Source organism: Falco naumanni, chromosome 1, assembly GCF_017639655.2.
Source record: "Falco naumanni isolate bFalNau1 chromosome 1, bFalNau1.pat, whole genome shotgun sequence".
Lineage (NCBI taxonomy): Eukaryota > Metazoa > Chordata > Aves > Falconiformes > Falconidae > Falco > Falco naumanni.
This window is the reverse complement of record NC_054054.1, coordinates 49,948,672-49,963,745: the sequence shown is the minus strand read 5'-3', so window position 1 is coordinate 49,963,745 and position 15,074 is coordinate 49,948,672. Positions and strand designations below refer to the sequence as shown.

The following is a 15,074-nucleotide window of genomic DNA, read 5'->3' as shown; positions in this document are numbered from 1 at the left end:
AGCTGCTCACAATGTGGCATTTTTCTTCAACAAGCTCTGGTATTTTTAAAAAATCTAAACACTGTGGGTTTACACTTGACAGTATTTCTGTCAAATGTAGGACGGGCAGAGGTCTTATAGCCCACTTCATACAGAAAAGGAAAGAAGCACACTGCATACAGAAAAAGTTGTAAGGAAATATGAGTACTATTAGAAAAAACAGTGAGGAATATTCTTCATATAAGCTCTGTGGAAAGATTGCTGTACACAGTGAATCATTTATATTGCATTCAGTTCCATAATCTTGATGGAGACAAAAGAGACTGTGCAATCAAAATGGTTTTAGATAAGTAGAAAAGGGGAAAGTGACTATAACTCTAATTGCAAAATGCAAACCAAACATGCTGACAGCCATTTCATATCTTTGGCTTGGCACTTCTGTATCAGCCACACATAAGAAACCACCTCAATGTCAAAGCTTTTGATAGATTTGGATCATTTGACAGTGATGCAGCATGCAGCACCCATGCATTCACAAAATGATGTGGTGGCCAGCACTCCCTGATGCAGTATTACTTTTCCATCAAAACTCATAAATAGCACTGATACCACAAATAAAATGGAATAGCCCCTCTATCAGCAGAAGTGAAAACATGCTATCTAGCACATAATTTTGTGGCTGGTTTCACTGATGTGAACCCAAGATACTTCCAGTATGCCTTTTGCTGTATTTTACTGCTGAACATGAAGGAAAGCATTCAGGAAAGTTACACTTTGGCTTCACCCTGTCTTTCTGTCTTGCTTCAATTTAAGGCTTGTCTTTACCTCTTAAAACTATTTCACTGAGCACAGACATATTCTCTACATTCTGCAAGCAATAAAACTCACCCTGACACTGACCTTTTGATGACTGTATCCTCAGGAGAATGTTAGTTATTACTGCCTTCTTCTCCCTGACAGTTGAAGTTAGATATTCATGGTCCAGAAGTTCAAGAAACAGGCGCAGCTCAACTATTAACTCTTCCATGGCTGAAAGACAAAAAAGAAAATTACTTCTTCTAAAAACATCCCATTAAAAAAAAAAAAGACAGAGTTAATTCTCATTTATTCATATAGTTATTTTCTAGCATTTCTTAAAAATGTATGGTCCTCCTGGCTGGAAACAGACTATTTATTAGTGAAACCAACAGAGCAGCCCATCAGTGAGCACTACTGGCATCTGTAGTGCTTATCACAAAATAGATGCAGAAAAACCCAGTTCTTTTCACATATCACAGCATCAAGCCAGCACTAGACAAAAGTGCAGAAGTGGTGACCATTTGCCTTTCTGTCAGTGCCACTCTGGATCCTCTCCCGTTACCAAACAATTTCTAACTGCAGAACAAATTTAAAGTTTGGTGAAGCTCTAGACACATTGATGTTTTCGTAGATCTTTAGGGAAAGTTTCTTTCCCTCATATTATTTCTTCTGTTTGCTGTGGTAAAAAAAGCAGATTTTCCTTTCTTCCAGTGATTTGTCTTTCTTATCATTTCCAAAGACAAGCTCCCAACCCGTGGCGTAATCTCCTCAGATTCTTGATGATGCACTTCATATTTCACCCTATTTCTAATATCCCAGATTTGAAAGCTTTCCAATTCATTCTAGAAAAAAATTACATTTCTTCTCTGTATTCCCAATGCTTCTCAAATTTTTTATCAACAAACTTCATAAGCACATTTCTATTTTTCTCCTTGCAAATTACCTCTAAAGCCTTGCATTGTCTTAATTACTGCAGTAGCTCAGACCATACCTATAAACACATTTGTTACAGCCTGATCATATGATATCTAGTAAGCAGGTTTATGAGAAGCCCGTAGTATTAAACCTGCTTTTCATGTTTCAATTCTGTCATAATTCTGAGATTCTCTGGTCCCTTCACTTAAGTGGACTCTCTTTTTAGTTTCGGTTTCATCTTTGATAGAACAGTTCATATTCCCATACTTTCTGTATCTGATGACACTATGCTCAGTGAAAGGTGAGGAGAAACCTCCATTTCACTTCAGGGCTGCACCTACAATTAATCTCAGTCCTAACCCCATCCCTACTTAATCACATTTGGTTTTATAGACTTCAAGGCTTAAGAGGGCGACCACTGCTAAGCCTCTTCAGACCTCTAAAAAGTACATTATTTGCTGCCTACTCCCTTACCACCTCTTCCCTACTCCTAAAACCTTTTCTGCTGCAGTTGTCTACCCAGATGAACCTGGAATCCTTTCTTCCATTTCTCAGAAGGTGTCTGGATGTTTAAACAACCCTTGGTGAAGATGCATTTGTTTTATCCTACACTTGAAAACAGGAGTGTGCGTGGAAACCTGCAGATGTCAGTTACATCCCTACGAGGGAGGGACTGTTGGCCCCCTCTTGTCTCCAGTGGATGCAGAATTTCCCATTTATTTGAAGATTGCACCTGCAAGTACAATCAGGATGTTCTAGCAAACCGGACATACTCCTAGGAGGCACAGAAGACATGCCAGTTTGCAGTACCAAGGCACGATAAAGTTTTAACAAAGAAATCCCTGAAGAAGTACACTTGGGCAAATATTTTCTGGAAAACACCATTAATTTGCACATACACATCCATCCTGCCCAATTTTTTTCTTGGTGAATACATTCTTCTATTCAACTGAGCAGTAGCACTGCCATTATATCAACCATCCACATTTTCAGGAAATATGTTTCTCAAAGATTTTTACAATATATAGGCAGAAAGAGAGTACCCAAAGTGACAGCAGAACTGTCTATATCACAACGCAGGTCACAAAAAACATTCCATGGCTACAGGTCATTTTTTTGCCATCACACTTGTAGCTGTCTAAGCTGTCTTGAAATCCATCAGAAATCCAAAGTATTTCACAACAACCCTATTATTTCCAGTGTCATTCACATTATGGAATAACAACATATATACTTACAGCATACAGCTTTGAAGGAAAAAGTTATAGGTTCAGATCTGCAAAGCAGTAATTGATCACAAGACTCAAGGAGGAATAAAGAGGACATATGACCTAAACCAAATAATAATACCCGAAAAATCAGTTATTTGTTTTGGTTTTTTTCTCAAATGATACACTTTAGAAATAACATGTATATTCCATTAAGGTTCTAGTGGTCTCTTGCTTTTAAGTATGCTTTGAATGTAAGATGTATTGCTACTGTTGTTACAAGCCCTATTTTAATTATGGAATAAATGAATCTTTCGATATTTACTTACATTATAAATACAGGCATTTCAAAAGCTATCATTAACACAGAATCTAGGCAGTCATTGTGAAGTTAATCACTATACAGTACAAGGAATATTTTTTTTTTTAAGTAGCTCCATACGTATAAATTACTGTCAGGAATCACATATATTACTGCAGTAAAATTTCTTTGCGATGGCATGTTTCCTGGAGTCTTTAAGGCAAGGGGCTGTAAACCGGCTGGAAGGGAACTCTCCTTTCCCCTCTTCACCAGTGCACACCCTGTGCCACTGCAACCCCGTTTCTTTGCTGAGAACTTTTGCTTCCAGGAAGGAAGACCAAAAAGGAGGAAAGCAACAGACACCATTGGTGTGTACAGTGTGCATAACTGTTTTCACTTATTAAAAATTTTAAGAACCTTGTACTGAGGAGCTTACAATCTACCATGAACAGGCGGATTGTAAAATCAGAAATGAAAACAGAGCAGGAGGGAGTAATGAGACAGGGAAACAAGAGAAGAGGTGATAGGAAACCACTGCTGGAGAGGCTGCGGGGAGCTGGCATCAGCCCAAAGCTCTCCTGAGGCCTCAGCCCATGCACATGTGGCCTTCCAATGTGTCCTTGGAGGAAATATGCATGGCAGTCACTGGTGACCACCATCCACTGACCTACAGTGAGCAAGCCACCTAAGTTACTGGAAGCAGTTTCACCACCCCCAGCAGAGGCTTTAAAAAAAAGCCTTGGCTGGGACTGATAGAGGATGACAAGATGAAGCTGATACCAGTGAGACACTACTTAAAAAACCCCAAAGTGCCCTAGTAACACATTCACCATAACTGCATTTACATTTGGCATGTTGTCCAGCACTGTGGGTCAAATCTCTTAACGGTGCATTGTAAAGGAGGACAGCACCTGAGAAGACTGGCTCCCCCCCCCCGGCTTTGCAAGCCTACAGGTATATGACACTGACTTAAAAAAAGCAATCGTAAATGCTGGTTTAAAATTTTAGGATGACAGCAGAATAAAATTGTTAGCAGCTGTTGTAAAATGCTAGGCATGAACACTTAAGACATCACTTCTCTTGTTTTCCTACCAGGATTACATTGGGGTTGTATTTTCTTTGGTGGGACTTAACAGCATCACAAACATCAAAGTGTTAAGCAAGTGAGTTCTGAATTTTCACTTTATATATACGCAATAGTGTCAAAACTCCAAAACAAAAGAAAGGAAACACTGTTCCCAGCTAGTAAAAAGCACTATTTCCACCCATCTTAAAAGTGCACTTTTCTAATAGTTTTGCTGCTTAAAGCAGAGAACAGAAATACTGCCATGGAATGCATTTAAAGTAATAAGGAACTGAAAACTGTTTTCTAAGACAGCAACAAATATACCTGCATATACTTGGGGAAAAAACAAGTTTGCCTGCTGTCAATCCTTGGTTTATTTTCTGGATTAAAAAAAAAACCAAACACCTTCTTTTCTCCTTCCTAGAAACGTAATGATGTGCTCACAAAAAAGTAATGGAACTGAATAATAGAAAATCCACATAATGCATATTTTCAGTAAGCAATCATTACTTCTGAAATGGAGACTAAAAATGAGAGGGTGATGCAAGTCCCAAAGAAAAACATACTCCTCCAGTGAGAGATTACCCTTGGAAATCTGACATCACAACAAAATAAGAATAATAATCAGAAGGCACTCAAAAAGGGACCAATTTATTTGACAGTTTTGGCTGTATTCTCATTGCCAAAGGAATTACTTGTAAGTGGCAGGTGGTGAAAGGCAGGGTGGAGCCCAGGGATGGTAATCACAACAGTAAGCAGATTTTAGTTCAAATGAGGAGCAAAATCACATTCCATATTAAATGATGAGAAGTCCGTTCTATGCTCAATAGGAATTATAGGTCCCTAATGGGCTGCTGCAATTGCCATGCACAAATAAAAAAAACAATGATACATCCAGAAGAGTTTCCAAGACTGGCTCTCAAGAGTTTTAAAGTTTTTTCAAATGACAGCACATAAAAACTATATACACAAGCCAGCAACGGAATACACCAAGGTAAAAATAATCAGAGGAAGGCAATTACATCACACTGTAGTTTTTGTTCCAAACCAGAACTAAAACCAACTGGGACTGAAAGACCATGATGATGAAATTATTCCAAATCTACATTTATGGGTACTAGCCTATAACCATTTTTATAGAATATAAAGTTTTCACTTCCATTTGATTAAAAAGAGATCATAGGAGCAGTGTTGTATCACACACATGATTTCACAGTTGCTTAAACTAGAAGAAAAGACAAGGATGAGCTCATTAAAAGAACAGTCAGATTGGTTTTTGTCACTCACAGCCTTTAAGAGTATCTCTTAACCCTGCCATACCACAAATGACCCAGAACTGTTTCCCAGTTGACTATTATATGCTGAAGAACTTTTAAGAAAAATAAATACAAATCCAGGAAGGATGACATATATTTTTATTAAATATTGCCTTGTCCATACAATACAAACCCTACACAAAGTAAATGGACTTCCATGCCCATGTGTCTATTATAAATGCGTGCATACAAATATGTCAGTATACACATCTATCATAGAAATATGAATTAAAATTTAGCTTCAGACTTTTAGAAGATACTCTTGATCAGTTCCTTGCACATTACTGAGTCAAATTTCTCTGGGCTTAAATCTTCAGCTTTCTGCCTAGTTTGACATTTACATGTGTTAATGGCCAGAACAGACAATTTCAATGAGATCCACTAGAGATCACCTAATCCGACTTTCTGTACAATATAGGCCAGAGACTTTCACCTAGCTACTCCTCTGATAGAGAAGAGACTTGTATTTAGGACACCTTCCAAAAAACCCAAAAATCTATGTCAGCATTTTGAACCCTACGCTTTGGGGGAGGGGATCCCATTTAACTGAAACAAATTTGATTGGATTTATGGATAATATCGATGCCAATCTTCAAGCTACATATGAAAATCAGGTTATCAAGAATAGGTGCACTTCAGTCCAACTACAACTCCATACAAGCACACACACACATGCAATGTATTTAGTTACCACTAAGAGGTTTTCAAAGTGGATGTCTCCGCCTCAACCTTGCCTTTATGATCACTTATTGCAAGGTTATATTAAATGAAATGCATATCTGATCCCATAATAGTATTTAGACTCTGAAAAATGTTCACGCTGCAGTTTTGTACTACATAAAGAAGTTCTCTAACTCATACACCACATGGGCCAATTTCAATGCTTCTGTGTTTTCACCTCTTAAAAATCTAAGCCTCCATATTCTGTTAGCAGCATGATACTTCAGGACTGTCTTCAGAAGAAAAGTTAAATTTGGCAATGGCTGGTTGGCTGAACGATTAAAAATTACTCTGTTTCAAAACGTGATTAAAGCCTACTAAGATCCAATGTTTAAAACCTTGAAACACAGAGACTCTCCCACCCTGCCAAAAAAGCCTCACTGGCACTTGGGTACACAAGCAGCAGTGGAGAAAGCAGACATATGGTCTAGTTTGGAATCAAAACCAGAGTGTGAGCTGCATGTTTATGCCCATTTCTATTGAATTGTGTCACTGAAATAGTGTTATCATCCTTAGTTTTGGGTGTCGTCATTTGAATATTTTATTAAAAAGCTCGTAACAGAATACCGCTGGGGAAATCATGTCTGTATTTTATAAAGATATAAATATCAGAGACACTGTGAAGAATACAGAGCCACAGGATACAAAAATCTTTACGAAGAAAAACCCCAAATCACTTTGAGTCGCTTCCACTCAACCCTATAATGCAGTTACAAAAATCCAGTAACTGAGGAAAAAGTTCCTTTCATGGCTACATTATCATTATCCAGGAAAAGAATTTCACTCAGAAATACACAAAATTCCTAAGCAGGCAGTGATAGCATATTTAGCACTAGGAAAAAGTTTTGCTTTTTCCAATATGCTACCAGAAACTAGATGACATATTTGGAAACTATATCAGAATCCTATCCACCAAAAAATGAAAGGGCATGCTGTTTGAAGAACACAGGGTGAAAAGATGTTTCAAGAATTTTCTCTTGGTTGCACTGGCCCTTCTTTACTGTCCTAATAATAATAGTGTACAAGTTGTGAGAAACTCTAACTGTTAAGCATGTTAAAAACCTGCTTCAGAAAGTAGAGGTGATCATCTTGGGGGTACATGGCATTACAGGGAAGAATGGTAAAAGTGTATGAGAGAGAGGTGAACCCTTAATAGTAGATAGAGCCTAAAAGACGAAGAATTAGCACGGAGCAAGTAAAACAGGCACAGGGATTATCATCAGAGTATTTTAACACAAAAATAATTATATTTAAAGCTCTCTAAAAACTCCTAACAATCATCTTTTGTTTAAAATTTGGAGCTCCCCAGACTGTCACAAACTCTCTTTCCAGACAGCTTGGGGCAAGAGAGGCAAAACACAGCTACTAAAACTCCTCCTGTCTCATGCATATTTATGATCAACCTCAATGAGTGTCAAGGGATCATTTCAGCCATAACCCACATGTATTCCTCTTTTTCTTTCTTCCATCTGCTTCAGTTTTCAAGGAATAGGCACTTAGAAAACCAGTTTTCCCAAAATGCTATGAGTGCTCCAAATTCTGCTGTTGCAATACTTGGGTGATAAAACAAGAGGTGGGAAAGCATTAAGGAATGTCTGGGCAAGAAGCTACAGCCATGCAATGAGTGACAGCAATGCAGGAGTGTAATCCATTAACATAAGGTAGATGGATAAAGAGTTTATTTTTTGAAGTCCAGACCAGTGTTTAAGCACTGCCACAGACTCTGGAGAGGAATGCCTCCTAAACTCACAGAAGAAAATACAAAAGGGAAAAGTAAAAAATAAGAGAAAAGAAAAAAGAAGAAAAAACAACAACAACAAAAAAGCAAGAGACAAAACAAAAGAAGAAATGACAAAGAAAGAAGAAAATAAAAAGTAATCACTATTACATGCATTTATTTTTATTTAAGCACTAATTATCTACCTTGAATTCATAATATGCTAGCCCCCCAAAAAAATACAAAAAAGCCCCAACACGCTGATAACTAACTACAGAAGCTTACAGTGGTCTTTATCAAGTTGCTGAAGGCTTTCTCTAGGAATTGCATTTTCTACATGAGGTTTCTTTTGTTCCCCAAATAAATGTAACATACCTTGTAAAGCAAATGAATGGGGTTTCACTCCAACTGCACGCCCAGCAGGCTGGGCAAGAGTCCCACCTCCCGCCTCTGTGCTCACTGTGGGCATTCAGGTTGAGTTTTCTTCTCATTACCCTACTAGGGCAGAAAATGGAAATTTCTTGCATTTAACCATTTCCAAATGTATCAGCTGGCATCATCTAATCAGGACAAGACATTCCAGGTCTTGCCTCTGGCTCCTGCATTAGCTCAACTCCTCCATTACCCCAAACCACAAAAGATAAGCAGCCACTACAGAATTAAGAAATGGGCTCCAATTCTACAAAAGAAAAGCACTTCCCTCATGACGTAAAAAGGAGACAAAACCTCTGTGGTAGGAGGTGAATGTCTGCCCCAGCCTCAAAGTCCCAGGAGGAGATGGGGCTCAGTTAAGGTTGAGACACACAGAAGCAGATACCCTGTGGTAGCACAAAAGGAAGCAAAATGCTGTAGCACATCTTTTTGAGTTCTTCATTCAGGTCCTCAGCTGCACACAGATCCCTTTTGATGTTAGGATTTCTTTCAAAGTTATGAACAATTACATATCCAGAAGAAATGTGAGACAATTAGTGAAGTTAATGGAATGGAGAAACAGAATAGCAAAACAATGACAAAGAAACACAAATATGGCAATGGTAGGAACTGCACATAATTTGGTATTTTCATATTCAGCAATTTTCATTATACATGTCAAATACCACACTTAAAAATTGTTCAAGAAGCCATGAGACTGACCATGTCAGCCATACATGCAATACAATCCAATAATAGTTTGCACTCGGTGAACCTGGTGCTCTAGGCTTCCAGTTTGCAGGTAATTCCAAGCCAGAAATGAGATAATACTGCATTTTATAAGAACAGATCCAGAAGTCCTCACATTTGTATGGGAGGATGGAAAAAAATAATATTATTTTTTTCCATCCCACAGCACCTTTTTATACCACAGACCTCGCTGCTGGGTCCATTCCGCAATGAGTAACTTCTACCTTGTACGGCTGCATTTCTGACACTTTTCCCAAGGAGAGAAGCATGTTCTGCTTTTTCTGTCAGGTTTTTGAAAATTACTTTAAATAGATGTACACATTAACACAGATTTCTGTTAAGAAAATAAGATCAAAGAAGCATACTTTGCACTGATAGAAAGTATAATTGTAAGAGCTCAAATCTCTCCTGTGGAAAATACATAATTTCCCACCTTACACACGTGCCCTAAGAAACTTGTGTCCTTTAGTGTCACCCCTTATTCTTATTCTGGAGGTTTTCATTATGTGAGAGGTAGATCACAGTCAACAGGAAAAAACGCATTAGAGCTTAAGGTAGCTTTGAAACTCAAGCCCCATAGGTGAAGAACCATTAACACAAAAATGGAAATCTTAGTATTTAAAAAAAACAGAGAATAGAGAAAAATAGAGAATGTTCCACAACGTTTCAACAAATCCTCCATAGTAATGCTTGAACCCTGAAAATATCATGGATATATACATGTCTATGCATGTTGATTTATTCCTAGGCCTCTGCTCTACATAAGGACATAAACGCACCCAAAATTTCATAAAATCCCACCCTTGTGATAAATATCACTATAAAACCTCCCAGTTAATTAGTCTTTATCCTTAGACATACCTTTCAGGCTAGAAAGTGAGCTTTGCTACATCTCCAGCACAGACTTTTAAAGACCAAAGGGAGAAGCAGCTGGAAATATATGGGACCTTAAGGGGATACACCCTGCAATAAGCATCTTTTTTCATAACACCGACCCTCCCTCACAATCACCCACCTGAAACAGCTTTTTACAGTCTGACGCTAAAAAAAGAATGATGTCTTAGACAAGTTGTCCCAAGGACATTCATGCGTTTATGGAGAACTAAAAATCGACAAGTTGAAACCAGCTGATAACCCAAGACACAGTCAAGATGATAACAGTAAATGAAATGTGCACAAAGAGGCACATATAATGTCGTTGTCATCATCATCATCATTATCATTATTATCATCATTATCTTGTATGCGTTAGGTAGCCCCTTCCACTGGAACTGAGTGGTACCAATGGTGAAATTTTTTAGTACCAGATCTGACACCGGTCCGCAGTGAAAAACAGAAGGCAGGGTTTGAGGCACCAGGCAGGTAATGAAAGCACTGACCGGTGACACACAGGTAGGGCTGGTGGCAGAGCCTCTGTATCTGCTAACCAAATCCATCAGCAGGTGGAACAGCTCTCCTCCTAAGCTATGCCTTCAAAGCTTTTTCTCCAGCATCTGTGCACACAACTTACAACACTTTGCTGAGCTTCTTTGCTGTGCCACTCACACATACTCTGACATACATGATCCATAAATATAACCATGAAATAATTCTCTATTGAAAACAGCAACATATGCATTTCAACAGTGGATGCAGCTAGCTGTGATAAAGCAGGAAAGCTGTAATTCTGAAATGGGGAATTTCAACCCCCTTCGCCTCTTGTAGCCCCCAAGTAAATTCCCTGAAAATACATCAATGTTTCTGTGATTTCTCCTCTTTCTGGTTCTCCTTTATGATTAGTACGTGGACAGGAAAATTAAGTAAACTTTTTTTTTTTTTTTTTTGTCAGAAACTATAAAATTAAGGGAGGTGGGTGGGCGTGTGTGTGTGTGGATCTCAGCAATCCAGAGATAAATTATCCCTTTCAGTTCCTTCACTCAGCACACCTCTACAGCCTGCAAAACAAGACTGACCAAAGGGTCTCTGTGTAACCTTACTGTCTCAACTGGATTTGGTCCAGGTGCCTCTGGCCTTGGACAGGCTGCTCCAAAGGAGGGCCACAGCAAGCACACTGACTAGAGCTCAGGGATCAGCCAAGAGTGGAATTCACACTTGCTAATGGAGCTCCACAGAGCAACCTTCAAGGCCCCTTTTTTGTCTGTAAATGTGTTTACAAGTGAAGGTTACACTTTCTTTCTAGAAGCAGATAAAGTCAGCAAGTTACCTTTTAGAAATCTATGAAAATTCAGGTCCCAGAAACTACACTACATTTCCTTAAGATAGGGAAATAAGAAATCAAAAAAGTGTATTTTTATGTATTTGCTAGAAAACAAGAGGCCCTAAAGAATACGCTAATAATAAGCTAGGTCAATAAGTCAACAGAAATTGTGCCAGCTGAACTAAGGACTATACTGGAATTCGAATGTCAGGTCCACTGCCCTGGCAAGACACGGGTGGTATCACTGTGATGAGTCCTGAAACTGAGCATGCTGTAGAGGAATGATCCCAAACAAACCAGAACAATTTTCATGAAAGGATTTGGACTCCACAGTCTTATGTAAGAAGTTGTCACCATGTCACCAACAGCCACTGAATGAACCATACGAAAGACACTAATTTTAAAGCCAAATATTTCCAATAACCAGAACACTGATAGGCGGTGGCTTTTGTTTCAAGCCCTGATCAGGCAGAAACCAAGCATCAGACCATTATCTGTCAAAAGACTTGAGCGTTTCATGACATGAATGCCAACTATGAACTCCTTCAAAACTCAGTGATACATCATTTTAATTACTGACTGTATAGTGTGTCACAAGATGGACAGAACCGCTGAAATCACTGAAGTTACTTCTTCATGGCAGCTTTCAAAATGCACAGTCTGATCACTAAAACATTAAACACTGGATACTGCACAAGCTTTCAAAGAGAACTCCATCTTTCTTGTACTACCAACAGTTATTCTGACGACTTATGATGAGCTAGATCTGCTGGACACCGAAGTGGACTACAGCAGTCTTAGTTCTGTTTGATGGGATGTTTCTTTAGAGTACAAAGTTCTAGCAGGAACCTTTGCCTGAAAAAATGCAGATTCTGACAAATTTATTTAACTAATGTTTGGGAGTGGGGTGGGCTGTATGTATGATCCGCCTGAATACAAAACTTGGACTTAAAATTGAACTTCCCTCATCAAACAAAATTAACATTAATCTCTATTTATATTCCAAGGATACAGAATAAAATAAATAAATAAGCTAATTCCTCCCACAACAAAATAGGAAAAGAAACATTAAAACCTTTGGGTCCTTATCTGGTGTAGTTCTCATGGTTTCAGTCATGCTCAACTAATTCATTGTAACCCAGGATATGCAGCTAATACTTGTATGTTACAGAGATTTCATTTTAATTATAGAGGTGCTTTGAATTTATCGTGAAACCAGAAAACATATGTTTAATAAACAGTAATAAACTGCTGCCAACACCTTTCTCTCAGGCTGCTCCCCGGTTTTCACTCCTCTTGGCTGCTTTCTGTTTTCTGCACATTATCCAGTTTTTCTACATCTGGTTACACTGCCCCATATGTTTGGAACAGCCTCCCTCCTCCCTGCCAAGCAACCTCCCTCCCTCCCATGAAATCCCTCTTTCTTTCAGCAGTCCCTTCAACAATAATCCTCACATTCCCCCTTGCCTAACAGTTGCACCGTGTCTCGTCATGCAGCTGGTTTTTTTATCTACCTTTAGGCCAGACCTTGCAAACATTTTCCCATGGTAAAAAAAAGAAATGTCCCAATCCTTCTGATCGGTTTCACTAACCACAACAACAGGATGAGTTCAGAGAGAAAAAATATCTGTGTTTTAGTTATTAACATCTAAAAGGCAGTAATTTCATTCCTGTGCAACAGGAGCAAAGTAGGCGAACAGTCGGATGTCTGCTCCTCCTGGCAGCAGTGATGGGAGGATGCAGCACTGAAGATGGGAGAACAGGGCAGCTGCTGGGACATACCCTGGTACTGGCACGGGCACTGCCCGGCCGGCTGCGCCTGCTCCATCCGCCTCCATCACAGCTGGTCTTTTCCAACAGGGAGGTTGTATTAAAAAAAAAAAAAAAAGAAACGAAAAGAAAAATCCATACAAGAATATTTTAAATCTCTGAGGACGTATGTCCAAAATGTTATTACCAGAGGCTCTCTCTCACCCTGAGTCCAAGTGCATTTTTTGAGGTCAATGAGCTAATTCACTGCTTGTAAAATGTGCCGTCACAGAACTGAACAGCACAAGGAACACCAGCTTCTCACTGTTACAGCATCTAAAAACTTCCTATCTGGCTATGGGAAAGAAAAAAAATGCACTTTAAACGTATCCTCAGCATATTCTTTCCATGACTGCCCACACGTGTCACTGATGGATACTATACAGATAAAAATGGACCATGGGATACAGAACAAAACCCTCTATTCCAATTACGCAGCTATCTCTGAGCATACTTCAGCAATATTGCTTGAGGAAGGAAGCCACATTTTATGACTAAGAAAATCACTGTGACTCCATTTGTCCTCACCAGAATTTTGTCACAGCTGAGAGAAATATCCTGATCAAAATGAGCTTCATCAAGGTTTGGGTGTGCCATCGATCTCATGTCTTATATCGCTGGATAAGGTCCTGGATGGCTTGTTTAACAATACTTGCCAATAGGCGCTTCCCAGTTCTTCCTCTATTCCTGAGTAACAAAGAAGATGCACTGCCAAATGTCCTCCCACTGAGATCTCTAAGACAAACCCAGCACCCTCCCCCAAGAAATAAAATAAAAAAAAAAAAAACAGCAAGGATTTCAGTTTATAGCAAGGTTGCATATTTTCCTTGTCTTATATGCTTTGTTTTTCACAGACTCATAACCTAACTAGGAAACCACAGACTGCTGCATCTGTTGGTCTCAGTTATTATCCAAAATGTGCTGACTCTATATGAAAGTTATCCCATTGCATCATAGCACAAACAACGTGTGTCACGCCTGTAGCCGTGCCCAGGCGAGCCCTGCGCAGCATCCCTCGGCAGCCAGGCTGGGGAAGGACCAGCTGGTGCCACCAGGCAGCCAGCCACTGGGACCCGTCGGCTCGGCCCCACATCAGCCACAGCAATTACACAAAGGTAAAAGCTATCGATGGCAAACATTTGCATCCTTGCCTCATCTCACCATCTGCTTCTGCTGCTGCTCACTTGAAAATTAATACGGTGGTTGCTTGAATCAGAAGCTAATGCTACATCTGTCTTCCTTAGCGTTACATATAATTATTAGACTATGCATGCAACCCTTTTGGCAACTCAAATGGGGTGACAGTGGGGTCTAATCTGACGGGATCTGTCCTCGATCAAGAGAGATCAAAATGCTTCATTTGCAATTGCAGACCCTGAAACAAATTGGACTGCATCTTCCACCTCCTAGTCTGTGCTCCCTCACTCTCCCTCCTCTTCCCCCATACACTTTCATCAAAGCTAAAAAGTAAATTAGTAAAGTGTGAATCCTTTTCAAAGAACATAAAAAGGTCTTTCACAAGCAAATGTACAGAAAACTCAGGGCCTGTCTTGCTTGTATAAATTACATCTCCTAGCTCAATTTCTAGGGTCTCTTTCCCAATTATGGACATTAAGGGAACAAATTGCATTTTATCATCTCAATCGTTTACTCCTAACAGTTTCCTACTTGCATCTGATTTGCACTGCATGAAGAAAAGCAGAAACATGAGAAGAATCAAGTATATAGTCCCATTAAGTCCTTGAGGTTGGCATACTCTATACAAACCTTAATTTCGTGGCCTTTAATCCAGACAAAGTCTCAAAGAGGTATTCCTTATATATAAATTGCAACATACTGGTTTTAGAGAAGGACTAATTTCACAGGCTTTGGGGGAAAACCTCTGAG

General features: G+C 39.2%; 1 protein-coding gene across 3 annotated transcripts in view; it reads right to left on the bottom strand.

Moving 5' to 3' along the window:
• Nucleotides 1–15,074, bottom strand: part of AFAP1 (actin filament associated protein 1) — a 121,804-nt gene that overhangs the window by 67,614 nt on the left and 39,116 nt on the right. The window contains exons 1-2 of one of the 3 annotated variants that reach the window (XM_040593384.1): nucleotides 8,396–8,465; nucleotides 880–1,008 (exon numbers count right to left, since the gene is read on the bottom strand). In XM_040593384.1, the coding sequence (XP_040449318.1) occupies nucleotides 880–1,006 (127 nt within the window). In that variant the 5' untranslated portion in view covers nucleotides 1,007–1,008; nucleotides 8,396–8,465. Of the gene's footprint in view, nucleotides 1–879; nucleotides 1,009–8,395; nucleotides 8,466–15,074 lie in introns of those variants that run through there. The other 2 variants (XM_040593399.1, XM_040593390.1) reach the window with 2 other exon arrangements.